The following is a 27330-nucleotide window of genomic DNA, read 5'->3' as shown; positions in this document are numbered from 1 at the left end:
CTGATTCTACTGCTTTCAATTTTCATATCTATGCTAAGTCAATGCTTTACACAATGAGGAGATCGCAGTAGTTGCATCTCCCAGCCAAGGGCCCCAGCAGCTGCCAGCTCCCCTCCTGGCAGCACTCCGCAGCTGGGAGATTGTGGCACTGGCCTGCTTACATTTTTCAAAAAAAAAATTTTAAGCAGACATTTTTAAACATATTTGATGCATTTATTTCCAAGCAGCACAAAATCACAACCAGATACATGACAATAATGTTTAATTATCAAATGTCTGTTTTTGTCTTCAAAATATCTCATTTTATGCCTTCACTTTTACTAGTAATACTGCCCTTTTAGTTTGTTAGTAACATTTTGCTGAAATCAAAAGCTGTTTTCAGCAAAATATTAAATTTGGTTACAAAAATGCTGAAAACAGTGGTACAAGGTAAAATGAAAACAGAGTGGAACACTGATTATTTTTAAATGGTACTTATTATAAATGGCCTGGTATATAGTCTGATCACTATCTTGTGCAGGAAAGTTAACTGTATGATATCAAGTGGACTGCTGGTTAGGGGCAAAAGCTTTAGTACACAGGACTGATTAAGTTGGTCAATGGTACTCAGTCTCGTGTTTGGGACCTACATGTAGTTCCACTGGTGTCTGGGTTTGATCAGAAGGCATTGACTAGCACATAGAATACAACTAGATGCTTCATCTGCCAGGAAGTTGTTTAGTGGAATCAAACAGCCACAACTATTACACAGTGACAAGCAAACATACCTTCACAATGTCGTATGATGCAAATCTCCAGTTATTTTGCGACTCAGACCCTGAACATTGGAGAAATACCTGTTCCACTAACTGAGTTTGATTTACTAGAGATCAGTATTACAATAAACTGAAGGACCGACTATGTAAGACTATCCAAATGGACAAGGCCTTGCATTTGTTTTGGTAGCTACACGCACCATTGCCCAAAAGTAGTTCAGGTGACTGGCAAAGAGTGTATCTTCTAATGATCAGTTCACCTGCATTGGCTGTAGTAAATCTGAGGTAAATACTGTTTCAGACTGCTAGCAAGGAGCTGCTCCTTGAAAAAAAACCAAGATACATATGCACGCATACCCTCACATTTCTCCTACCTTTCTCTCTGAGCATCACTTGAATTGAAGTACAAGTAAAACTGTCAATTTAATACTTGAAATCGAATGCTGAAGGGCAGGAGAAAGGAAAATACTCTTCCTACAACCACTATCCCACTCCTGAACAAGGAGAGCTGGGAGAATATCACGCAACAGTTAATAGAGCACAAGTTCTGAACAAACTGTGCCAATGTCTACAGAGCCCTGGAGCTCTGAGACCTACTACACAGCAGCAGCAGGCCTGCTGTTATCGAGGACATCCTCCTGAATGAGTAATCTTCCAATCAGGATTCCTCATAGGCTCCTAGAACTGAGGAGAAAGTTAAAGAAGTCAACAATAGCAAAGGGCAAAGTCCTAAAATACAGGAAGAAGGGGGAACCATAAAGGCCCTACTTCTACACCTTGTACCTGTAAATCCCAGCTACTTATCTGACTCCTAATAATAGTCTTCTAGCCTACGCTGGCCTAGAGTCCCAGAGGCCACAGACTGCCTTCACTACAACATGAAGTCTGAATACTTGAGACTCAAGTCAACAAATATTATAAGGAACTGCTTCAAAATTTCTCCAAAATAAACATGCTATTTTCTAATGTGCATGATGCATGAAATCTTTATGGCCAATGAGAAGTCAAGGAAAGTTTTTCTAATCTGATCTAGCTTCTTTCAGAGGTATCTACATGTTGAGTGTTCCTGGTCTTTAAGAAGATAGAATAATGGGAAAAGAGCCAAAGGGGACAGAGCTGAGCTATATTCAAGTACTGCAGAAAAGATACAGAACACTTATTTAGTTTAAAGCAATACAAGCAGTTAGTGAATAACCATTATTTCTGTAGGAAAAAATACTGGCACGAGAGAAATATTTGTTTTAGAAGTAAAGCCACTTGTACAGCTGTGAAATTTAATTTTAAAATCAAGGGTTTCTACTTGTAATTAGTTTTTAAAAACACTGGCTTTTTAGGAAGCTGAGATGAGGAACAATGAAGATGAAAAACAAGGGAACAGAAGTGTCAGTGTATGGAAACTGGTTGCAAATGTTGCTTTAAATCTTTTTAAAGAAGCTGAATTAAGAGGCTGTCTAGTGATCTTAACTTTTAAGCATGAAGTAGATGAAGAGCTACTGCAGCTCCACTCTTTCAAAGTGAAGGAGGAGATGGACATCCTAGATAACTACAGGCAAAATCCTAGCCCCATGAAAAAGAATGGCAAAGCTCCCACCAATGTTCACAGGACATGATTTCATCCTACAAGCATTCTCTCTTTATGAAGAGGAATGTTAAGTTAGAGAATAGGGGCTGAAATGCAGATGTTTACAGATGTTTGTCAGAGACGAAAGATTCAAGTCTGATGAACAAGTGCTCCTGTTTCAGGATATACTTAGATACCGACACATGGCGTGCACTAAATACAGGATTGTCACACCAGGTACAAGTGGCTATGCCATTTTTTTTATTTATTTTTTTTTTTTTATGGCTCACCTTCAGATTTCTGCAGCAGTTTTGCTTTCAAAATGAAAAGTCCTTACCTATGAAAAGGATATTCCCTGAGTAGATAAAGAAAAAAAAAATGAAAGCCTGAACCACATCTGGACAATTTTTACTCAAAAGTCTTCATGATCTTCCTGGCAACAAAATGTTAAGTTTAAACTACTGTCCTAATTTAGTAACAATCTTGTGTTCACTTGCATGTAACTGTGTTTATAATTCTGCTCTATTTGACCTGCTATATGTGTCTAGGGTTCTAAATCATATTTTTGTAGAGTCTATTCTGTTATGTATTTCCCTAAAGAAATCTCTTTAACTGGAATTTCTGCTTAAGTCCTGTGACAAGTTTGGTGGAAACAGTCACTATTTCAACTAGTTAATATTCTGACCTATGGAATACAGATAACAACAAGAAATTGACTTTGCAAGTGTCACAAAGGTTTGTGGGGATAGAAAAGAAAGCTAAATATAGATGAATACACGTGTTTGATGATGGGGTAAAAAAAAAAAAAAAAAAATAATAATAACATCAAGCAGTCTCAAATCAGCAACAGTACTGAATTTCATTTGAAACCGAAAGCAAGAAGGGCTCAGCCTGGCCTGTGTTGCTAATTTTACACGCATGCCCTTAGATCCAAAGGTATGAATCAGTATTGTTACACTTCAATTCTAACAAATATTACAGAAACTATCTGAATTGTAAAATATAGCTAATTTACATAAACTTCTTCACTATTCAAAAAAATGTACACGTCTGAATTCAAACCTATATTCTGGCTTGCAACAAGCCTTGTTTGTTTGCTAGTGTCTTTATGAAGGCTCAGATTTAAAGAAAAGGACTCATTTTAAATAACTGATGTGCTGCAATAGAGCTTTATATGCCACTTTTATCCTCCCAATATTGGGGGAGAAACTCAAACTTATAGTGACACTGAAGAGTAACATTTCAGTTTTTTCTGTATGCAACAAACGACAATTTGGTCCTCCACAGCTAAGTCTCCATACCTACACTTTACAGCAATCTTTGTACAGCTGAGAAAGACCAGTACAACTGAAATACTGAGAAGCACAGTATAAAGCCACTATTCATTCATATGTTACGTTCAGTCCCCGAGGCCTTGCGTTGACTGAGTAAAAGTGGAAAGCCACGAGGACATGGCTGATTTTGCACTGGTGAAGGCTCCTCCAACTGACTGACCTGCATTTTTAAACAAGAGAAAAGTTTACATAAAATACCCAATTATACATGAAACTGAATGATTGCAAACGAGATTTAATTTACAATGCAAATCCATAAATCTGTGCCATTAAGCATGGTGTCTTGGAATAAATGCTATGGTCAACCAGCAATAATTGGTCTCTGGGTGGCCTCTTTAGCCCTCAAGAGAGACTGAAGGAGCAGGCAGATCACTCCTGTTTTGCACAGCTTGTTCCAAACGTTGGCAAAAGCCAGCAGACTGGAAACTGTGTGGCAGGCTGATGGTCCATCCCACCACTAAATGTGGGGACAGATCCCTTAGCAGAGCCAAGATGGAGAGATGCTCCGTGTTAAAATGCAACAGAAGCCCTCTCAGAAGTGTTAAAGGACCTGATCCAAAGCCCGCTGAAGTCAATGGAGGCATACTATCAGAATAGCACAAACTGGGCAGAGGTAGAGCCGGTGCGAATGCGCTGACAGTCGACTCTGCTTCAGAGTGCTCACTGATAGTCCACCTCTGGCCCCCTCCTACATGCCAGGGAGGCACAGCAAGAAGCTGTACATCTACCTACCACTGAAATGCTTTAAAGTGCAGCTGCATTTTGAAGCACTTCAAATTTACATCTTGTCTCTACTATTAAACATGAAAGCTGCAGTACTTGCAGAAATATATTCTGCATTAGATCTTTTACTATTAGATACTTCCTTAGTGCTCCACGCTGGGGTTTAGTGAACAAATTTCTTACCTACAGCTTTTCCCGTCTGTACAACACTCCGGCTAGTGGTGGCCATTACATTTCCAATCTTTTTGCCACGTTCACTATTCTGGACAGAACTACATAAACAGAGAATTGCATTAGTTTGATTACTTATTGCTAGCTCAAGGGACACCCCCCAGCCAACAAAGAAAAAATCCAAGCATGATGATCAAGCCCATAAAATTCAAGATCCATCTAATTTCATAATGACCAGTCAAACATTGATAAGCGTGATAGATATTGGAAGAACAACAGAGTATCTGTTCAGTAAGCTCCGAAACAAAAGGCAACAGGTTCACCTTTACAGGACACCCCTTAGTGCAAAAATCTAAAGACAATTTCATTACACCATAAAATTGTGTCTTGTAATATATCGCAATTACTTAGAAGCAGGTCATCATTTGTGGACAAAGGGCTGCCTTTTATTAAAAGGCATTTGGCTAGTTCAGAATAGTCATCATTGCTTTGTCCATTTAGTGTAATAGTTAATTTTACTTTATATTTTTCTGTTAGAATATTACTATGACTTTAAAAAAAAAGCAGCATAAAATCAATAATGTCTACTCATTTTCAGAGGCGTTTGTGAAGTCCTGTCATTTGGTTTCAAATAATACTCAAATAAAATTCTATGCCACCATACGCCCTTATGGAGCATCTTTAAAACTATAGTGAAAGTGAGCTGCATTCCCTTTTTACTTCACATACCTCTATAAAAAATTGTCAAAAAGTTCCAAAATCCTGATTATTTATGAATAGGGCCCAATTTAAATCATGGGCCTAATCTCGCTAGTACGGCCCAATTGTGGCAGGAGCTGCAAGGGCAAAATCATTTGGCACTGTCCCTGGCAGACCCCAGCCTGGCCAAACGTGCTTGGCATAGCAGCGGTGATGACTTGGCAGTGCCCGCAGCCCACAAAAAACAAAGGATTGCCAGGTGGGCGGGAGGGAGGTGCTGGAGCATAGGTGGCACTGCCTGCACACAGGGGGATGCTGTCCCATCTTCACCCACCACTACCCCCACCACTGTCTCCACGCCTGCCCTCGATTCCGCTTTGCATGTAGAAGTCCTGCTGGGGCAGTGCTGCACGCTTTCCTCCCACTGCCTGCTAGGCCCCACCTGCGGCCACCCCCCAGCAAGCAGCCATATTCTTTGGCATTTTGTTGCAAATAACATTTTTCGTGAAAATGACTTAATTTTGTGTTTTCACAAAAAATGTGAAATCACGATTTAAACCAGGCCTTACTTATGAAGAAAGCAGCTTTTCAGGTATACTTGGAATAGAATTGCCAAGGAAGTATGGGTAATTTTGGTAAAATGAGCAGAAAAATGGCTAATGGACCCTCGCAGACTGAACCTTTTTAACCCAAGTACTTTTCCCCAAATGAAGCTTATGAAGGTGTTTATAAATTGTTAAAACTGTGCAGTTACTGCAGATGACATCCTAATACCCAGGATGAAGTTTCACCCATGCCGCTGAGACGCTGGCAATCAAAAGCATCTAGAAATATAGTTCTGTGCTCTCTTTTAATTGCAGATTTATGGCAGTTAGATTTCCAGCCCAAAATTAGAACCAAAATATACAAAAAGAAACATCCAAATACAGGAAGCGTTTCAGCTTCCAGGGTTCACAAACATTAATTGTTTACAAAAACATTAGAAATTTGATCTAATAATTAGATTCTAAACATGGCAAACGTGTGTGTGTTATAATTATATTCTATACCTGGAAAGTTATCAGAGGGCTGTCTTAAAAAGTATCCCCCCCAGTCCACCCCAACTGCTACAGCAGGGAAAGCAGCGTCTGGGGAGAGCAGAGGCCAGGAGGCCCTCCCCCCACCCACTTCTTCCTGCCTCTTTTATTCATTAGACAATGAAAAGAGGACAGCACATGGAAGCATAACTCCTGCTGGACCACACAGGGATGTTGACACTATTGATTGGCAGGGCAGGGGACAGAGTTTCCATGTGCTCCGTGCCTGGGAGGGAATCCAGCCTGAGCCAGAGCTGAGCTGCACCGGACAGCAACGGTGGAGTGGACGCAGTAGGAGGGGGGCAGAAGCGGCAGAGGGCATGCAGAGCAGGAGCAGGTGGCTCTGTGGGTCTGACTCCAGCCCCAATTCTGGCTCAGGGCCAGCCAGAGCCACAGCAGCTGCCTGCCTCCTCCTTAGCTTTGTATGTGAATCTAAGATGACAGGCTTTTCCACCCCCATGCTGATTTGGGGCGGAACCTCATCTTAGATTTGAGTAAATGCAGTATATTATTATTGTCGTGGGAGAAAACTCCCTAGTGTCCGTTGTCTAGCTGGCTTAGAGACCAGACAACGTGGGTGAAGGGTTAACTGCAGTTTATTTACTCGAGTAAAGACCATAAAACAGCAAAGAGGCAAAATGGCCCTGACTTAAGGGTGGGGCTGTCTTTTATACATTTTCTAACAAAGAAAACTACAAGGTTACTGAATATGCAATACTTATGGTAATCATCTCCTGACATGGTGGATTACAAATCTCAGTACTTTTCCAGAAGAAAAAAGTTAGTGTTATCTTACACATTTCAATCTGTTTTCCTGTACTCCGCTGTACCATCTTTTTTCCTCTGGGCCCCTCTTATCTTATCTCACTCCTAGCTGCAGCTGGTACTCAGTACACAGACTTAATTTTTGCTTTTTTTCTAACAAAATGGTTAAGGCACTTGACATAAGAAAATGGTTGGCTTAGCTATCATTCTGTCTTGTGGTCAGCAACATTGCTAGGCCACAGGTCATGCCTTGTGTTTAGCTACAAAGCTAATACTATTTAATAATCTAAATTATTGTTAACTTAACAGTATGCTACAGAAAACTATTTTATTTCAGGGTAAAAACAAACTTGCCCATCACATTGTGGTGTCCAAAAACCCCAATTAAAGAGCAAGGCTGTACTGCACTAGGTTTCAAGCACACCACAAAAACAAAATCTGGTATCAAGAACATTTTTCACTATGTTAGGCAAACTGACCCTCCTTAGATGTCATTCTGTAACTAAATGCTGTATTTAGCTTCATAGAGAGGGTCAAGTCCCAACTCCGAACCTTGATTTTGTTTCTATATTCTGATTTTAGCAGAGGCAATACAAGTGACTGATACATGTTAAAAACCCCTTATATTTAAGTATTTAATGTTCTAGATACTCACTGTGATAACCTTAACTTTACATCCGAGACAGAATATTGGCCCTGGAATGGATGGCTAGAAAAGGAAAAAAAGGTAGTTCAGAAGTTTCAATATTAGTGTTTTCATAATGAACACATGCCACACTTTACATTACTGGTTGTCCTCCACCACGAGACAAATATCTAGTCTAGTTGTATTCTCCATCTCTTTGTGGATCACATTCCAAGTTGTGATTCAGTCTTAAGCTTCTGACAAATCATCTGCAAGCCAGATCTACAAGCCAGCTGTATACAGTCTTATTTTCACTGCTCCTGCAAGCTGACAGTTGAGACTCTTCCTGTTGACAAGATGGGGAATAAGAGCCCTTTCTCTGGTAGCCAGAAAGGGCTTTATAGATTTTTTTAAAAACACACTGAAACAGTACTCAATGCAAGTTTTGGGCCAAGTTATGGGCCAAAACAGTTATCTAATAATGATCCTGGTCACTACTGCTCCCTAAAAACAATTTTAAAAAAATCCAACAGATTGAACCTCTGAGGAAGGAGGGATAAGTGTCCCTCCCTAAAGGGAGGAAGTCAACTCCTATCAATGTATTCAATAACTTCCTGAACATCATATCTTCACTTTATGCATGTCTCAAACATTTCTCATCTCCCCAAGCAGCCCCATAAAAAGTGTAAGGAGAAGCAAAGAAACAGAATTCTGTACTACCCCAATACAAGAGGTGTGATTTCCCCCTATAGGAAACTTTAACCTCCCCATAAACTTTAACGTTCCTTTCTTACCTAGAATTGACCTCTGCAAGAGCTGGATGCTTGTTGCTATTCCATACTCTGTAATTATGTGTATTTTTCCAAGCTGTTACAAAGGCTGTTCCAAAGTCTGACAGCATCTTTTCATTGTCTAATGAATAAGAGAGGCAGCGAGTGAATCTATGGCAGTTCACTTAGGAGGTAACAGGAAAAAAAGGGAAAGGAGGGGTTTTTGTTTCTTATATTCTTGCCAAAATGAAGGGTTGGTCTCCAGGCCCCTAGCCATTAGCAAAGAAACAAGTGTTTTATTTTGGATTTAAAAACATCTATTCACAAATGTGTACACTTTATCATGAAAGTAGAGTACAGTCCATCAACTGATTATTTTAAATGAACATGGTAATTTAGAAAATTTACTTTTCTCTGAAAGTTTTACAAAGCCAAACATGAGTAGAACTTTTTCATAAGAAAGCCACTGAACATCCTGCAACAACACTGCACAACTATGAGAACCTGAAAACAAAGATAAGTGGCCTCACTCTGTGGCAAGGCACCACCTAATGGCAGGAGATGAGTCAAAGGAGTGAAGATAGCCACCACAAAGCCTGAGGCATCACCTGGCTCTCTTCTAACAACAGATTTGCTAAACTGTTGCAACAACTTGTAAATTCTATTTTTGAATTAATTTGAGACTTCTTAGCATGTGAATTAGTAAAGAAATTCTTCTTCACTACTTTCTTTAGTCATTTCAGAACACTCAGATAAAAAAAGAAACAGCACAAGGTTCATGAAAAATACAACATGGTACCACATCAAAGAGTTAAATCATCTTAAAATTACAAGGCTAGTGGCCAAGGAGAACTGAGTATTTTTATGTTTAAGTAAAGCTTTCAATATGTTTTTCAGAAGTTCAGTAGATAGATACAGAATTGACTAATGAGGGCTATTAACTCAGAATAAATTATGAAGGGAAGGCAGGGAAAAATTAATCCTGGGCAAAAAGAACATTTTCCTAAAGGATTTAAGATCAGCTGTTTAAATTCTATAAGGACAACTGAAACAAGCACAATCTCCAGAGAAACCCTGGATGAGCAGGATTTCGACATGCATGGATATCAGGTACTTTACTGGTGAAGAGGGAATTTAACACAAATACCCAACTGAAAACAAAGAGGGAAAGATAGTTTTGTAAAAATCACTAAATGAGATTGCCAAGGGTGCTTAAAAAAAATGGGGAAAAAAAATGTGGCCTGAAACAAAATGAGATTATGGTTACTAGGGATTTTAGAAAAACTTCTTCAATGAAATAAAGGCACAATGCGAGCCAAATTCAAACTTCAATGGAGCAATTGTTTACTGTACATCCTATTTTACTACCCATCCTCCCCAAAACCCTAAGCAAGGGATCAGAGTGTACCTGGTTGCAGCACACTAGCTAGTAGTGCATGAAGATAGGCATTAAACTGAGCCCTGATCCACTCATCTCCTCCTTCCCAGCCAGTGCCATCAAGGAAAACGTCATCCCTGTTCTCAGTTACATGCTTCACCAAGTAGTCTGCAAATCTCAGGTCAGCAGTTGTGGGATTCAGGATCTTCCGAAGTTCTGGATCATGAATTTGGACATGGGCTTCCTCTATCTGTTTAAATAATCCCATGGGCAAGAACAGTCCAAGTAAAACTTCCATTATATAAAATATGCACTATTTTTGTCAAACACCAATTCCTCCCCAAACCACAACCACAGTCACAACTACTGGTAAGGAGAAACAGACAGCCAATTTACACACAAACTCTTCCCAGAATATTTCAGATATTGGTCTAAAATAGCCGGGATTTAGGGACCTTCCTGCCACAATGAAGAAAGCTCTTTGACAGGATTGCGTCAATGTACCCAAGTATATTGCTAGAGCGTCTTTCCTCCTACTTTAATTTATTGGCTGGATGATTAATTGAGCTGACCATAATCATCTGAAGTTGCTACGTGGTCCTTGTACAATCAGGAATGTGTTAGGGCAACTACTGCTTCTCTGTAGGGTCATTTTATGGCAAATTAAATCTAAAATTAAACAAACTGAAGACAGCAGCACTAGAATGCTTCTCTCTACTTTTCTCAGTTATAAAACATCTAATTTTCAAGAACTCAGTAGGTAGCCACTAAAGTTCACTATAAGTAAAATAAATCATGATGGTGAGGTGTCAACTGGAATTTTCAAATGCAAGACACTGGATATAAAATGACACAGTAAAGTTTGTATCATTTTTTGTACAATTTTCTTCCTAAATAAAGCTGATAATGCAACTATATAATGGCATGAGACATCTTCCATTATTGCTATATTCTGTAACAACTGGCCTGTACAGAAATAAGGTACCAGTTCTTCTGAAATCACTCCTTGTGGACAGAGCTTACTCTGCAATAATTATCCTGATAAATGTTTCTGTGCAGACAAGCACAGCTGTTCTTCCTCAGTATCTGCACAGTAGGTGTTATCAGATAGTGAACTAAACATTAAGAAATCCTGTTCAACAGTCCGTTTTAAATGAAGAACAGCAAACATCAGTAGAAATTAAATGCAACCAAGAAATATTTTTGTATATTGCTTCTGGACAAAACTTCACTTGAAAGAACATGCGTAGGTGTGTTCTAGGGCAGAGGCCACGTTTCTGGAAATGACTGTACAAGTGCTTAGTGTGGTGGGATCCTGGTCCTCGATTGGGACTTCTAGTTGCTACAACATCAAAACAACTCTAGTATGAGTCAAGGCTTTCTTCTTTTGATTTAAGTATATCCTAGAGGATGCAACCAATCTTTTAGCTTATCGAGTTCCAAGGAGAGGATGCATACTTCCACAATTGCATCACTTAGATGCTTCTGCTGACGAAACAAGATGTTGGTTGCTCCCGCAACAAAGCCACGGATTGTTACGTCGGACAGGAGATGATGTTGTTGCAAGGCCATGTATGGCAAACAAAGGTATCCCTAAGATAACAAAGATGTTAAATGATTAATAAAAAGGGAGGAGGGAGGGGAAAAAAAAAATGAGTCACCTTATGTACTTACTTACATTTACAGTTCTTCCTAATAAAACAATAAAAAGCAAGAGACTGAATCCAAATAGGTAACTGCTTTCCACTGAAATCCCAACCACATGTAAGCACTACTGTAGAATGCCACTTTGCTACACTACAGTAGAGCAAGCAAATAAATGTGCACAGAAAGTAAGCATGTTGGGAGTCTTGATACCCCAAACCCCTTGATGCTGGATATGTCACAACTTTCGTCCTCTAAGGTAAACTTATCCCAAAAGTAATTCAGTCTGTATCACAATGATTAGCATGCGAAAAGGCAGATCTGTGAAGCAGTTCTGGTGAACTGAGATGCACAGACCAGTGACCACATCTAATGGTAATAAGACAACCCCAGGTAAAAAAAAAAATGACAACATGACTGTTTCCATGCTCCCTGCTCAATTGCTCAAGACTGTTCTCTCAGATAAATGGATGGGGATACGGAAATTGGAATCTGAACTGTATAAAACTCCTTAACACAAAGGTATAGTGTCTGGAATTTGCCTTACCTAAGGACACAGAATCTGAGAGGGTCTGAGACTTCATCACCCAGTAGATAGTGAGCATGTATCTATATATTCTCTGCTGTATGTAGCTGCTATTGGTCATTTTGTCTGATTGTTAAATATTCCAATAAACCGGGGTATAGTTCAAAGGAATTTGCTTCGGCTTCTTGTACTTCTCCAGAAAAAATAAAACCTCTAGACAGTCATCCTGGTGTAATAAGTATAGTTAGTAAGACGCTACATAGACCTGTATTCTTAGGACTCTGGTTGAATTCCAGCTGAAGGTGGTAGGTACTGAGGACTACAACCTTTTAATTGTGATAGAATAACTTAAATGACATTAGTTTTATGAACTCAGTAGATGGACAGATTCTTTTATCAACTCTTCCATAGCATGGTCTCTGGACAGACAAGAAAATTACTGCTGTTATCCAAATTTTGTAGAGACTTCCACGATCCCGGGGCATCAATCTAGACTTCTTGGTGAGCAGCATATTTATGCTTGGTTTAAAAACAGCAGGAGAAAGAAAAAAAGTTATGCCCCAGGCTTTTTAAGCACTGTACCTTTTCTTCTTTCATAAGACATTTTAGGATTACAACATTCATAGATTAATATCTAAATTTGATAACCATTCAACTGCTTCACGGGTAGTTACATGGATTGATTTTAAATTGTTATTAAATTATCTACTTGGGCAATCGTTCACAATGTGTTGCAATTTTTTTTCACATGGTGCACCACAATTGCAACTCAGACTCTTTGATTCTCCATTTACCTTATACATTGAATTAAACCACTTTTTTTTTTTTTGAAAAGCAAAAAGTATATATTTTTTCTTTAGCTTTTGATGTAGGCGACACTCAGATTCCTGCAACACAGCTGGAACTACCATAATTTTCCTTTTTAAAATGGAATCAATGTCCCTCTTGAAACTCAAGTCTAATTCCAGCTATTCAATTACGTACTCACTAACACAATCCCAGAAGGGCTACAGGCATGTTGGACAAAATAATAAGAGCACATGTACATCATCAGATGTACACAGCAATTTGAAACTTATGAAAGAAAGGAGTACAACTCATTCTTTTGCCAGATTAAATGGAGGGATAACTATCCAGATGACAAGTACTATCAACTAAAACAGAGCAGTCTTTGTCAAAGCACAACAGTGCTATGTTATAGAATCACCAACAAACTTTATTTGTCTGGAAACCTAAGAGTCTAAGAAGCTGCCAACAGGAGATGTAATTGCTATGCAAGTTTAAGAAAGATATAGGCTGAGAGATCTTAGGAATTCTTTGCTATTAAAAGTCCAGTGTGTCCATTTCAAAACTCATACTCTTTTTTCACTTTCCACAGCATGGCTGACACCATATCAAAAAAACGACACTTAAGTGACCCTAAGATGAAGGATCTAAAATAGACTTGCATTTCAGGTTGAATTGCCTGGTTTCCTTGGAATAGACAAACCAGAAGTTATTAAGGGATGGATGTCACTAAAAGCTGGTATCTTAGAAATTTCAAGCCCTGTTTCTCATTACGTAAGATAACCCTGAATGAGAAAGTGCCTTTGTGGAGTAGAAGGTAAATCTTTATATACTGTTAAATACAATTTAAATTATCTCGTCATTTTAAAACAACCTTCAAGTTCTGTTTCCTACTAATGGTTTGGTGTCCTTTTACTAAATGGACAACATTTATGTCCATCTTCAAAATGGTCATTTTAATGGAACTGGAGTAAGCGTAGCTTTGCCCTTGTCATTTCATAAATTACCTAAATATCTTTAGTAGTAACATAACTGCCTTCTCAAGACAAATCAGACAAGTCACTTGTATGGAAGTGATTCTGGAAGATGTACCAGGTCCTTAACTACATGCATCCCTGCTAAACCAGTTTGTTATAACATCATTTTTGGCATTTCTGGTCAAGCATCTGATCAAGTATCACTGCTAGAGACAAATATCTTAAAACTAGTTGTGCTAGTACAGGAAAGGTGATATTTTCAAACTGCTTACAAAATAAATACATCTTTTCACCTCATATCCTAAAGAATGTAGTATCCCCAATTACAAGGGTCTAGAAAACAGTGTTTGGGTCTTCTGCAGAAATCACTATTCTGCAATTCAGCACTGCCAGTTTTTAGTTTTATCTTAAAGTTCAATTGCAGAGAGAAAATCTTTGCATCTCTTTCACATACAAGTGGTATATAATTATTTCCAGCTATAAGTAAAATCTTTGCCAGATATAAATGGGTTTGATTTTTAATGTGCTGAGCCATATTTGCTTCAGTTACTCCCTGCTCAAGAAAAGCAAGATATCTTCATGAACATAGAGGACTGCTTTCAAGCCAGATTAGCATCCTCTTACACACAAATAGGGTTGTTGTTTTTTTTTTAATTAAAAAAAAGAGAGAGAGACAGAGAGAGTATCCTCTAGTAATGCCTCCTTATCAAGGATGTAAAAAGAAGTCAAAAACTCCATTAGTAACCCTATTCTACAGATTAATTTGGCTGGAATTCATCTTAAAATGGATTAACACCACAAGTAGCACATACTACCCACATCTTTTTGTGAAACTCTTGTACTTCCAAAATAAATCCTTTTATTGTTTGTTTGATTAATTATTATGGGGTAAGTTCTAAATCCATGTATTCCAGCCAACAACTCTTTTGACTTAAACAGAGAAACAGTCCTAGAAGAAAGGACTGTAACTCAGAACCCCGCCAAATCCAAGATATGTGGCTAAAAGGTTAGTAAGCCTTCTTATGATCTCTGACTTGGTGAATCTTGAATTCTTTTTTATACAGCAACAGAAGAGAGTACTTTCCTAGGGACTGGGAGATGTAGTTTTGCACCCTACCAGGCTAAGGACAGACCTGAAATTAGGTCCCCTGCACCCTGGGAGTTTTGTTGTTGTTGTTTTTGTTATTTTTAACTGCCAAGGCTATTATTAAAAGGGAGCATGGTTGCCACCCCCTTCCATTATGTTTAAAATAAAGTGATTATTTCTACTGCATGTTGTAAGGAACTACACATCTTGTCCATGTGAGGCATGCTTTGAGAATGACTGCCAGACTAGGTACATCAGGTGGCTTAAGCCAAGGACTTCCAACTTTCTGGACCCCATTTTATATGGTGTTAAGATAGGTGCCAAACTCCTCAGATATGTAGAATAAAGGAGTTCTGGGCATCCACTGGGGTAACTACATACCTAGGGAACTGGCAAGGTGCCAACTGCCTCTAGAGTTTAGGGGCCTCCAGGATGAAACAGCAGCTGAGCCAAGACTTTCAGGATCTCATCTGGATTCAAGTACTTAAACTCCACTTACACTAAATTTTAGGTACCCACTTTGGATGAAAGTCTAAACTAGGTGGGAGTAGTTTAGACAGTTCTTTTGAACATGTTAAGCAACATCTATGTGGGGGACTGGTGTGCTCTAAGACCAGCTGTTGATGTCTGACCCTCCCAACTGATCAAGTAACATCTGAAGGTCATTACCTGTTAACATGGACTTCTAAAACTAGACCGCATAGTTATAAATCATGTAAAAGAATGTATATGCATAAGGACAGATACATCCAGAGAAGTTCTCTCATTTTATTTGATAAAATGTAGTCGATTGTCAATGTCTGCACGTGCACATTTAGTGATACCTTAAAAATAAAAACACACAACTTCACATTGGGCATACAAAAAAAAAAAATATTAGTCCATTTAAGCCTGCTTTAATGTATTTTACTGGGCTTTTATATTGTATTTTATAATATGATTTACTGCGCTTTTATTTTTTACTGGTTATAATTGTCATAACCCAATGATTTTTAGTGCCTCGGCACACTGGAATTTTCCTGCCACATGGAGCTTTCTTTGCACGGTGGATTTCTCAGCTGCAGAGAGAAAACCCCGGGGCAAAGAGTTCCCGCCACACACATGCAAATTAGTACCCCGTTATTGGCCGATTCTAAATTATTCCTACGTGGCGGCTAGCAATTGGCTCGCTAGCCGTATAAAAGGTTAGAGCAGTTTCCGCCCAAGTTGGAGGACTCCACAACCATCTCGTGGGGAACTCTGAGCGCGCTGTGGAGCCTAGCAAACTCCGCGTGCGTCTTGGAGGACAGAGAGGCCTGATCAGCTCTTAGCCACTCCCCGTCATAGTGTAAATTTGACGTATCCCCCGTGTGAAGTGCTCGTGGAGTCGTATATCGACGACTCATCGCGGTTCGGTGCGGTTCGGAAGAGATCTCATTTGTGTTTGTTTGTATGCAACTGCAACTCAAGCAAGTTTCCTTCCTGCACTGTGACCATCGGCAGTGTAAGTAAAGCTTTCTTTATAAAACCAATACGCTTCCATGCCTAACTCTACTCCGTCGTGGAAAAACCCCACCTGACGGTCCGGGCTACTGGCCATAGCCTCAGACCGACCCTCGGTCCCGACAATAATGATCAAGCTATTTACCTTGGTAAAGATGGCCAATGGCATGCCATACTGGTCCTCCTCTAACCCAGATATCAAACCTGGAACAAGAACTGCATGTCCTGTATTAGCCTGGGGCTGCACAGTAATAGGAAGGTTTTCTGAGGTTGCCAATTCCTTTGAAAAGATCTCAGTCTGTTTCGAGTCCATGTTTTCATGTTCTCGTTCTTTCATATTATGGTCTTCCAAAATACTAGGATCTAAGGTTTCCCAATCACTTTCAGAAGACTCTGGAGACATGCGCATAGGAGGTTTCAAAAACTGTCCAGTACCATTTGAGGACTGCGCCCCATTGCATTTCTTTTCAGACTGGAAAAAGGATCCATTTCTTTTCTGATTCTCCAGTATCTGGTTTCCCATCAGCTTACTGCCTTCCCCTGCTGGTCCTGAGTTTGTATTTGAAACATCAGCAGCAGGCACAGAAAAACAATCATCTACAGGGGTGGTAAATTCTTGCAAGCAAGGATCCTCTGATATACTCTTTCTTGGTCTGTACTGTGAGCAATCAGTAAGACCATGTTCAATCATACCTAGAAGGAAAAGCAATATGTAAATACTACAAACTCACCAGGGATTTTACCAATCTTTGATTATGGCAATAAAGGAAATTCTCTTTAGCATATTGAAAAAGTATTATGCGTTTTACAAAGCCTCTTTGGAATTCTTCTATCCATATGGCCTTGTATTAGCCATCTGCCTTAAGTGTTACTTAACACCTGAATTACATTTTCTTACATTTGGCAGGAACATAAAACCAACCACCTATATCAAGCTTACTAAAGGTTATTCACCCTAAAGTCATAAAACAGCAGTATGAGGAAGCCATGGTAAAAAAAAAACCAAAACACTCTACATAACTATCAAGTATCATGAGGCTGTGTGCATGTACACTTCATAAGAGATAATTTCACACATTTACATGATTTAGAGGTGGCTTTTTCTCCAAGCAAAATACCAACACACCTCCGGAGTCATGTAATTTGAACCCCTCCATGAAATATAGTTTGGTCAACTTCAATTATGAACACAAAACTGCCCAAAAATCGAAACCTGCTATGTTCTTACCACGAAAGAGTGAGAAGACTGTCATTAGTGCCCCCACCAGTCTGTTTACTGGAGAGATATAAAACAATACCTAGGAAAACAAAAATAAGAATGAAGCTTCACACAAGAGAACAAAGAAAAGAGCGTAAGGCCAATTAATGCCAGAAAAAAAGAAGCTGGCTGAGAACAATTTTTATTTAGACAATGTTTGAAGAGAAAACATGGCATTTTCTATACCTGCATAATTTATTCTAACATTTGCCAGTATTTCAACGGTAGCAAGAATGACAAGTTAAAATCTAACTGATTAATTTAAAAGTGGCCACCTTTTATCTGATTGTTTTTGGTCCTTTGGGTAAACTGTTGCTCACTTTTGTAGTCTGGGAGAAAGGTTAATACACTCAAGTTGGGGCCCAAATAGATAATCTCCATCCCAGAATTCAGAAAGAACTGGCACACGAAATCACATATCTGCTAGTATTAAGTGGGGGGAAAACAAAAATAAAGAAACTATCAAGTACCATATGATTGAAGACTATAGTACCTATATTTAAGGGTGGAAGAAAGGGGAAGTGATCCAGGCAACTACAGGCTGAAACTCTGTCCTTAACTGTATGAAATTCTTTGGAACAGATTTTGAAAAAAATGTTTTTAAAAAGGACAGAGATAAAGGATGAAAAGACCTGGAATAAAGACAACATAATTTGCCAAGCAGACTGAGCCAGGTTAAGCAGGTATCTTTCTTTAATAACCTTGCTGATTTTCTAGACCATTGGGAAACCACCTTTCTGGCAGATATGCCACAAATTAGCCCCATACCCTCCACACCGATTTATTCCCCCCGCTCAATCTGCTGCCCTGCTTTCTGCTCCCTGTCCTATCTGCCTCTGTGTTGCCTGTCCTTCCCCCAGTCTGTTGCTTGCCACACACACAGGCTGCCTGTGCCACTTGTGCTGCAGGTTGGCCACCCTTGTTCTAGACAAAGGAAATGTGGTGGGGATCCATGTGGTAGATCCTATCTATTTGATAACAGTCTTCAAATACCTGAAGGAAGATTAAAAAGAGGGTGGATATGAACTTTTTCTCTGTGGCAATAGGGGACAGGACTAGGAACAATAACTCAAGTTGCAGCAGAGGACATTTAGAAGAACTTTTTGACTATGAGAGTGGGTAAGAACTGGAACAGGCAACCTAGAGAAGCTGAGGAATCTCTATCCCTGGAAATTTTCAGGAGCAGGTTAAACAGATGCTTAAGCTGGGATGGTTTAGTCAGGGATGATCCTGTCTTGAGTAGCGGGCTTGGCTGGCTATATGAACTGATAAAGCCTCTTCCAGACCCACTTTCCCATGATCCTATCTGGGCTTCAGTAAAGCATTTGATATTATGCTACATGGGAAATTATTAGTTAAACTGGAAAAGACAGGAATTGAGAGAGGAATTGTAAGGTGGATAAAGAAATGCCTACCAGGGGATTGCAATCAATAGTGTACAAACTTAAGATAAGAGTTCCTCAAAAGATGCGTCTTTGGCTTGACCTTGTTTTATATTTTCATAAATGACCTTGGCACAAACAGTAAGATTATGTAGATGACTCAGTGCTAGAAGGCATCATCAATTTAAAGGAGATATACTGGTATATCATCTAGATTAAAGCAAGATGACCTTGAGGACAGAGTAATAGAAATAATAATGAAATGTAATAGTACAAAATGCCAAGCCAGGCACTTGGGGACCAAAGTGACTGCTGAAATCTGGAAGCCCATCAGTTGAAACTGATTAGTGAAGAAAAGGATCTAGATGTACTAGTTAAGCATTACCAATGTGATGTGGTTATGAAAGAGGCACATGCAACCGTGCAATGTTTTGTCAGAACCCATTGTTCATATGCCTATAGTACAGTGGAGGATTCCATAGTTTGATATAGAAGGCAGTCTGTCAATCATTTTGTAAGTAGGTCATGTAAGTAGGTCACGGGGGGAAAACTCCAGAGCCCAGTGACTATATTTTATTCCCTAAAAAATGTTCCCGCCAATTTGTAGCTTTCTTTGCAGTGTGCATTTCTTCTTTGCAGCACAGAAATGCACGGTGCAAAGGAGTTCCCGCCAAAGTTCTGCAAATGTGTACCCCACTATTGGACTCTTCTAAATTATTCCTACCTGGCGGCTAGTGATTGGCTTGCTAGCCGTATAAAAGGCTTGAGCAGTTTCCGCCCAAGTTGGAGAGCTCCACACACACCTCATGGAGAACTCTGAGTACACTGTGGAGCCTAGCAAACTCCACGCGTGTTTCAGAGCGAACTTAGTGGCCTGATCAACCACTAAGGACTCCCCGTCACCGACCCAAGGGGGCCTAGCACACCCCCACCCGAGACGTAAGACGACTGCCGGCCCGAACACCCCGAACACATCTGCAGACCGACTAACATCTTTGTAATTTCTGCCTGACCCAAGTTTTGTAACTGTAACCGAAGCAAGCTTCTGACCTGCACTGTACGAGCAGTGTAAGTACACAATCTTCTTTGTTTAACCAAAACGCTTGAGTACCTGATTCCACTCCAAGCGTCACAAGTACCCGCCCACTGATTAGGGCTCCTAAAGCCCCGAACCCCGCGCCGCGGCTCTCGGCGGCGACATGTTTAAGAAGAGGTGCTTCTAGCAGGGATAGGGAAGCCTTAAAGCCACTGTACAAGGCATTGTACTGATGAGATCTCCTGCAAAATACTATATACTGTTCTGGTCACCCAGAATCAAGAAAGATTCATTCAAACTGGAACAGGTGCAAAAAAGCGCTATGAGGAGAATAAAAATGGTATCATATGAGAGGAAACAGAGCAACTTTACTTTGTAAATCTAGCAAAACAAAACAAGACTGCTATCTACAAATAAACAGAGAGAAATACTGGGGAAGGAAAGGAAATATAAGGTAAGAGAATATTGGCACAGGAGTTCAAAACCAGCCACAAATTTATTTAGGCTGGAAAGTAAAAGAAAGGCCGTAAGGCTATGGGGTGGGGGGGAAAAAAATCAAACGTAGTGAGGGCAAAATACCCCCCAAACTTGCTTTTAAAATAAAACTTTAAAGGTTTGTAAAAGAAATTATTTGCAGTAACAGAAGACTGGACTCAAAAGACCCAGGAGATTTGTTTCAGTCCTATGTTGCTTGATGTCAAATTGTTTCTAGCTGACTCCAAGACTGCTTGGTGAGACAGTCAGGTAAGGTTTATAATCTCTAGGCCTTCTTCCTACATGGGCCAAACAAAAATTAGCTTTTCCCTTTCCTTCCCAATTCTCTTCTCCCCCACTCCATAACAGCAATGCAATATTAAAGGTCAGCAAAGAGAGTGGCTCTGGCAGTAGATATCGGAACCATAGTAATAGTCTACAGACGAGATGCCATTAACATCTGGAGATGGCATCTCAATCCAGCATCGGTTGGAAGATGGAAGCATTTCTTTCTGCCTATGAAACGGGCACCAACCCAGCTGTTTGGATTAGTGGAGATGGTCCACAGCATACACACATCTTTTTAATCAAGAACTGATGGAGTTATTGGTGCACACTGGCTTAGCATGCTTAAAGTCTTTGACTGTACACGTTTCCCACAACTATTCTGGAACCTTAACATATGTTGGGAAGTGGGCAGTGCAGGAAAACCAAGCATTTTCCCTGTTGCAGCCGCCAAGGTTCATTTCCTATTTGTGGGTTTAGAAGAAACTCAGATTTATTCAAACCAGACTTAGGTCTGAGTCACTTGAGCGTGCTTCCTGCGCAGTTGTCTCTCATGGTTTGTACAGCTTTCGAATGGAATTATAGCTCAGTATTAAGTAGGTACTGGAAAGTTAAACGGTCATCACAAAATGCTACCATCAGTTTTTAAACGGGGAAATCATTTTCCAAAACAAAAATGTTATCAATCTAAATAAACAAATAAAAAAAAAAAATCTATAGTTTAACCTATTCACTGAGACCATTCAAAATGTGTGTGAAACTGTTCAAAAGACCTAAGAGGAAATGAATACACGGAGATCACAGGAACTGAAGTAAATGCACAGCAGTGGCATTCTTTTTGGGTTTACTATCAGAAATTCCTTTTGTGTTTTTTTGGAAAGGAATTCAAATACACAATGAAATGCTAAGATAAGATCCTGCAGCTGGAGCCATGAATGCAGGCACTTCTGCCCTTGCAGATACCAAATGAAGTCACTGGGGCACTACACAGATACAGGATTTCTAGCTTCTTAATTTTATTGCAAAGGTTAGGGTCTGGAGCACCTAAAAATCATACATGTACACAAATTCTCATATGCTATTCATTTTAAAGCTACAATTATGTATATGTACCAGAACAAAACAAACCAAACAAAAATTCACTGTGAGCATGTTAAAATTTCAGGACTAAGAACTAGAGTTGAATATGCTAAACTTAAGCTTGCCATATCAGTTTTAATTTTATACTGCAGCTCAAATGCATCATTTTTCTACAACCTTAATCAGATACAGCACCTTGTAATAACATCTGTTTAAGCAAGCTCTTGCTCATGAAAGCTTATGCATCTTTTATTAACCTACTCTTTGTAGCTTCTCATAAGCACATCCAACAACTACATTTCTATTTCAGCCTCCGCCTGGCCACAAACTTTACCTTTTTTTCTAGAAGAATCAGTTTAAAAAGGATTAAGACCTGAAAAATAAGGAGGGGGAAAAAAATACTTGGATTAGTGGCCCAGGGTCACTTTTACCAAAAAAAATATATACACATTTACATTTCAATAAAAATGTTTTGACTGACCATTTCAAATCAACCAGGTACATCTGGCCAATGAGAACTTGTGATACTAAAATATTCTGACATTCAATTTATTTCAATTGAATAGCCATTAAAAACAGCATTGGAGAGATGAGAGCATGCATAAAAAGAAGTCAGAACTTCACACATTCTACAGTGAAGCGTATTTATAAATGAAAATGTATTCTATCACCCCATAATAATAGTTTTAATACACAAGTCACATACAACATTTCTTATGTACAGAACAGGTTTTTCATAGAGATACAGTAGCTAACTTGGTAGAACACCAGGATCCTATTCACCACATAGGATGTGTGTTCACACAAGTCAAAATGTTTAAGGCCAGATTCTATTCTCAACTTTATTCATATAATTGGGGAAGAAAGCCTTAACCTCTAGCCTACCGGTTTAAAAGATGGCACAGCCACCTTCCTCCTCAGTTTTACTTCTGGCAGGTACATGAAGAGAGTAATCCACCTCCTCCACAGGTACAAACAGAATCCAACTGTGGGTAAGTACCCCAAAGACTTACATTACACAGCTACAAAGTGCCACTGAGGCATATGAAAATTCAATAAGATTCAGCCTTTTTTGAGCCAGATTCTCAGTCTTACCTTACTCCTTTAGCACTACACAGGTAACACTAGGAGTGAAGACTAGCTATAATGTCCCTACAAAGAATACTCCTAGTGCCTGCAGAAAGGGAGAACAATGGAGGAAGGCAAGCAAGAAGGAGGTAGTAGACCAGATTCCCCTGGCTCCCCAAAATCCCAGGCATTGTAGGAGTCTATGGAGACAAGGGGGCATGTGCAGGGTGGCATCTCTGTATGTAGTACGTCAGATGGACGTCAGCTTCAAGCTGTGCCAACCTGTAGGTAGGGCCACAGAAAAAAAATCTGGGGGCTGTAACTATCTCTAACACCACCATCACAAGAGAGGCTGGCGCTTAACATAAGTGAATGTGTGCATGTGCATGGCTATAAGCTGTTCTTGATGCAACCTATGCTTTCCCTCTGTGCAACAAACACAAGCAAAACATCTCAGTGCTATGCTTTACCGAACAGATGAAAAACATACCTTATGTCTAAACTGAAGGACAAGATCTCGAGGAGACAGACCTAAAACATTAAAAGTAAATTCATTATTGAGTCTTGACCAAAGGAACAAACCCTCTTTTATTTTCTGTCCACATTTCTCTTAGGCGAAGCTGCATAAGATTAAAAAAAAAAAAAAATCTAAACCACTATGATATCCAGGGATCCTTGTTTTTTTTTTTTTTTTTTTTTTTTAAACAGATAAATCACAGATTTGCTGATAAAGTAAATCACAAATTCTCTAATTAAAAATCCCAAAATATGCAATTAAAATGACAGGCCACTATATATATAGGTATCAGTTGTGGAATCAGAAAAAATATATGCCTTAAACTTTGACTATTTTAGTTATAAGATGACATAACCGCTTTGTGGAGAATTGCTGGCTCTGTATAGTAGAACAGATAAGAGAAAGTGTTTGTTCTTTGTAACTCCTCTGCAACTGCTTCGCTCACCGCGGCCTTGAAGATAGCAAAAAGTATGTACAACTCTGATTTGCAGGTGCAAGAAGGAGGTTTGTGAACTAACCTCGCCTCCCCCATTAGTTCCCATCCTGATTACAGCAAAAAAATAATGAAGTAATGTTATAGCCGCTTTTCATGCTAATTTCACTATATGATCACGTGAGTTGTAAGCAACTGTTAAAAAGTATATAAGCCTCCTGATTTTGCTCTTGGGGGGGGACCCCTTCCAAGTGCTTGGGAGATCCATGTCACTTTGGAGTCCCCCCTACAGCTGTAGTTTCTTTTGAATAAAAGCTTCTGCTGACCTGACCCAAAAGTATGCTGCGTGTGTTTCCACGACAATTCCTGGTGCCGTGACTCGGATCCAGAACACAGGCTGAGAAAGGAGGACCGCAGACTGCCCCCCCCGAACCCCGAGGCGCCAAACTTGAGAGGTAAGAGACCTAATTCAAAATCTCTATTGGGGTTTCGGAGGAGGACTGCCTGTAGGCTCCCAACTTGGCCGTGGTAACTGGATCTGAACCTTGTTAAAACAGGTCAGTCTGAACCTTACTGCCGGCTAAAATTTTCTGTCTGGTAAAGGATCCCATTTTGTGTCTGGTAACGTACGTTTTATTTAGGGAGAAACTGTATGAAGCACCTTCATCCTACAGCACATCGGGCTTGTCGTTAATTAACTAAGGCGGTGTGGGGGAGGAGGTCTGGCTGACTGAATGAATGTGCATGTGTGTGTATTTAGAAATATGAGCCACTGACCAGGTCTGAGACTACGGTTGGGTTCAGCCGCCCCAATTCTGCCTGACAGGGCAGTTTTGAAAGCAAGGGGGCCCAACTGGAACCTCGTGACCCAGTGGACAGGGCTTCCCAGTGATTGAATAAATGTGTGTGTGTGCATTTAGAAAAATGAGCCACTGACCAGGTCTGGGACTAAGGCTGGGTCTAGCCGCCCCGATTCTGCCTAAAAAAGGTAGCGTCGAAAGCAAGGGGGCCCAGCTGAAACCTCGTGACCCAGTGGACAGGGCGTCTGAGTGATTTTGTCTTTTCCAAACCCCTTGTCCCAGTAGCTTCTGCCGAGAGCAGGAGTGAAAGGATTCCTCTTGTGTTTCCCTTCCCATTTCCATTTTATGAGCCGGTGTCGGGTCAGAAGCCTTTTGTCTGGGCAGTGAAAAACTGCGGGGCAAGGCACTGAGCGGCCCGGACATCCTAAATAAGCCTCTCCTACGTCTCCCTGTGTGACTGAAAATGGGAACGAGTCAGTCTAAACAAGTTCCCGTCCCCCCTAAGGGGACTCCGGCGTACTTTATGTACACACACTATTCTCCCGAGGCTTGCAAGTACCTGGATAAGTGGAACTGGTATACTAGGGATGATCCTGTGAAGCATTTTCCACAAGAAGGAACATTTGATCAGGATAAAATAGTGCACTTAAGAGGGGCTTTAGAGTCCCGTGGATCCAAAACACCACAAAACCAGTGGGACGCGTTCTTTTATTGGTATGATGAAATGTCCAAAAGGCGGACAGAATCTCAAACTAGGAGCCTAAAAGACTCTCAAGAAAAATTAAAACAGCAGTTACAAGCTGTTCGGGAGAAATTGGCTGCTCCCCCAAATTACACGCCGGCCACCGCTCCGATGTATCCAGCATTGCCCGGGGCGCCCCCACCACCGGAGCCAGCAGAGGATATCCTTGACCTTTGTTCGAACCCTGCTCTCCTGGGACTCCCACATCAGCAACAACCGGTTCAACATCAGGCTGCAGCCCAGGCTAGTAACTCATTAGCTGAAGCTCCTTCAGTAAATCCATCCACGGAGCTTAATAGTCTGGACTCATCCACCATATCTGCCACTCAATCATCACCAGTGTGGCAATTTACTCCTGGGTCACAACCCACCACAGGTGTATTTAGAAGAATGGGAATAGGCATGGAAAGATCTCCCATCAATCTTAGATCCCGAGCTGCACAAGTTTACCCCCTAAGACAAATGCCAGGCATTGGCACCGATGGACAAAATATAGTAACCGTGCATGCACCCTGGACTCCAGGTGATCTCTACAATTTAACTCAAAAATTCCCCAAAATCAGGGAAGACCCAGAAAAATTTCAGGAAGAATTGCAGACTGTTATAAATTGTTATAATCCAACATGGGCTGACATTAATCAGCTCATGCGATCGATTTTGCCCAAGGAAACTATGCTACGTCTGTATGCTGCCTGTACTTGGCCAGATCAAAACCCAGGGATTGGCCAAGACTTTATTGACAAGAGAAATGCTTTGGTTCAGGCAGTTCTCACAATTTGCCCAAAAAAGGCAGACTGGACCAAAATAAATACCTGTAAACAAAACAAAAATGAACACCCCAGTGACTATTTGGAACGCCTCAAACAGGCATTTGAACGATACTCAGGAATGGATAACCCAGTCGGAAATGCTAAACAAGCAATAGTGGCAGCATTCATCCAGGGACTTAACCCTAAAATTGCTGAGAAAATTCAAACAGTAATTATTGGCTGGGAAACTAAAGATTTGACTGAAGTCCTTGCTGCGGCTAACCATTTTCATAACAAATTGGAACGGTCTAAAGACAATGCCGAGTTTAAGTTAATGGCCTTACAGATTTCTCAGTTGCAGGGTCCAGGTAGAGGAAGGGGACGAGGACGGGGAAGGGGAGGCCCGGGTAGATTCAGGGGAAGAGATAGATCCTTGAGCCCACAAAACCCAGGCTATGGGAACCAATGTCATTATTGCAAGCAAGAAGGACATTGGAAATCAGAATGCCCCAAGCGCCCCGGCCAAGGACCCAGACCCCAGTCCCTGCCCCCACCTCCACTTCCTGTCAATTTTCCCAGTGTTGAATAGGACAGCCTGAGGGACAGTGACATCATCGCTCCTTTGCTTGCTACTGACCAATCTGGTCCGTTTGTTGAATGCCTTATTTCTGGTAAACCTGTCTCCTGTCTTGTCGACACCGGAGCATCCCGCTCCACGCTAAAGGCTGCTGAGTTTCCTTTTCTACCTTATTCTCCTGAAACTATAAATGCTGTCGGTATAGGCGGACAACCTATCCCACATCCCGTCTCTGAACCTGTCTCCATCTCTATTGGCCCTTTGTCTGAAAATCATGCCTTTCTTCTTAGCCCCTGTGCACCTGTCAACCTTCTTGGTAAGGATTTGTTGTGTAAACTGGGATGCGTGATTTATTGTAGCCCAGATGGTGTTTACCTTGAGGTACCAGAACATAGGGAAACTGAGCTTGTGGCTTTGCTAACCCAGGAGTACTCTGAACCTGACACTTCCTACTTGCAAGAGGAACTGTTGGCACGAGTACCTCCACAGCTGTGGTCCACCCATGCAAATGAAGTGGGGCACATGCTGAGTGCTGAACCAGTGCGTATCATCTTGAACCCTGCCAAGCCA

At 40.5% G+C, this 27330-nt stretch overlaps 1 protein-coding gene across 11 annotated transcripts in view; it reads right to left on the bottom strand.

Annotated features, from left to right (window-relative positions):
• Positions 1 to 191: 191 nt before the first annotated feature.
• Positions 192 to 27330, bottom strand: part of AVL9 (AVL9 cell migration associated) — a 58513-nt gene continuing 31374 nt past the window's right edge. For 3 of the 11 annotated variants that reach the window (XM_025200562.1, XM_025200561.1, XM_025200560.1), the window contains exons 7-13: positions 16505 to 17052; positions 11316 to 11450; positions 9888 to 10107; positions 8504 to 8621; positions 7740 to 7793; positions 4557 to 4645; positions 192 to 3810 (exon numbers count right to left, since the gene is read on the bottom strand). In XM_025200562.1, coding sequence (XP_025056347.1) covers positions 3716 to 3810; positions 4557 to 4645; positions 7740 to 7793; positions 8504 to 8621; positions 9888 to 10107; positions 11316 to 11450; positions 16505 to 17052 — 1259 coding nt within the window. In that variant the 3' untranslated portion in view covers positions 192 to 3715. Of the gene's footprint in view, positions 3811 to 4556; positions 4646 to 7739; positions 7794 to 8503; positions 8622 to 9887; positions 10108 to 11315; positions 11451 to 16504; positions 17053 to 17587; positions 17658 to 22208; positions 22248 to 23432; positions 23474 to 27330 lie in introns of all 11 variants that reach the window. The other 8 variants (XM_025200563.1, XR_003093357.1, XR_003093358.1 and 5 more) reach the window with 8 other exon arrangements.

Source organism: Alligator sinensis, unplaced genomic scaffold, assembly GCF_000455745.1.
Source record: "Alligator sinensis unplaced genomic scaffold, ASM45574v1 scaffold86_1, whole genome shotgun sequence".
NCBI classification, from domain to species: domain Eukaryota; kingdom Metazoa; phylum Chordata; order Crocodylia; family Alligatoridae; genus Alligator; species Alligator sinensis.
Note: the sequence above shows the minus strand (reverse complement) of the source record. Positions and strands in the feature narration are given on the sequence as shown.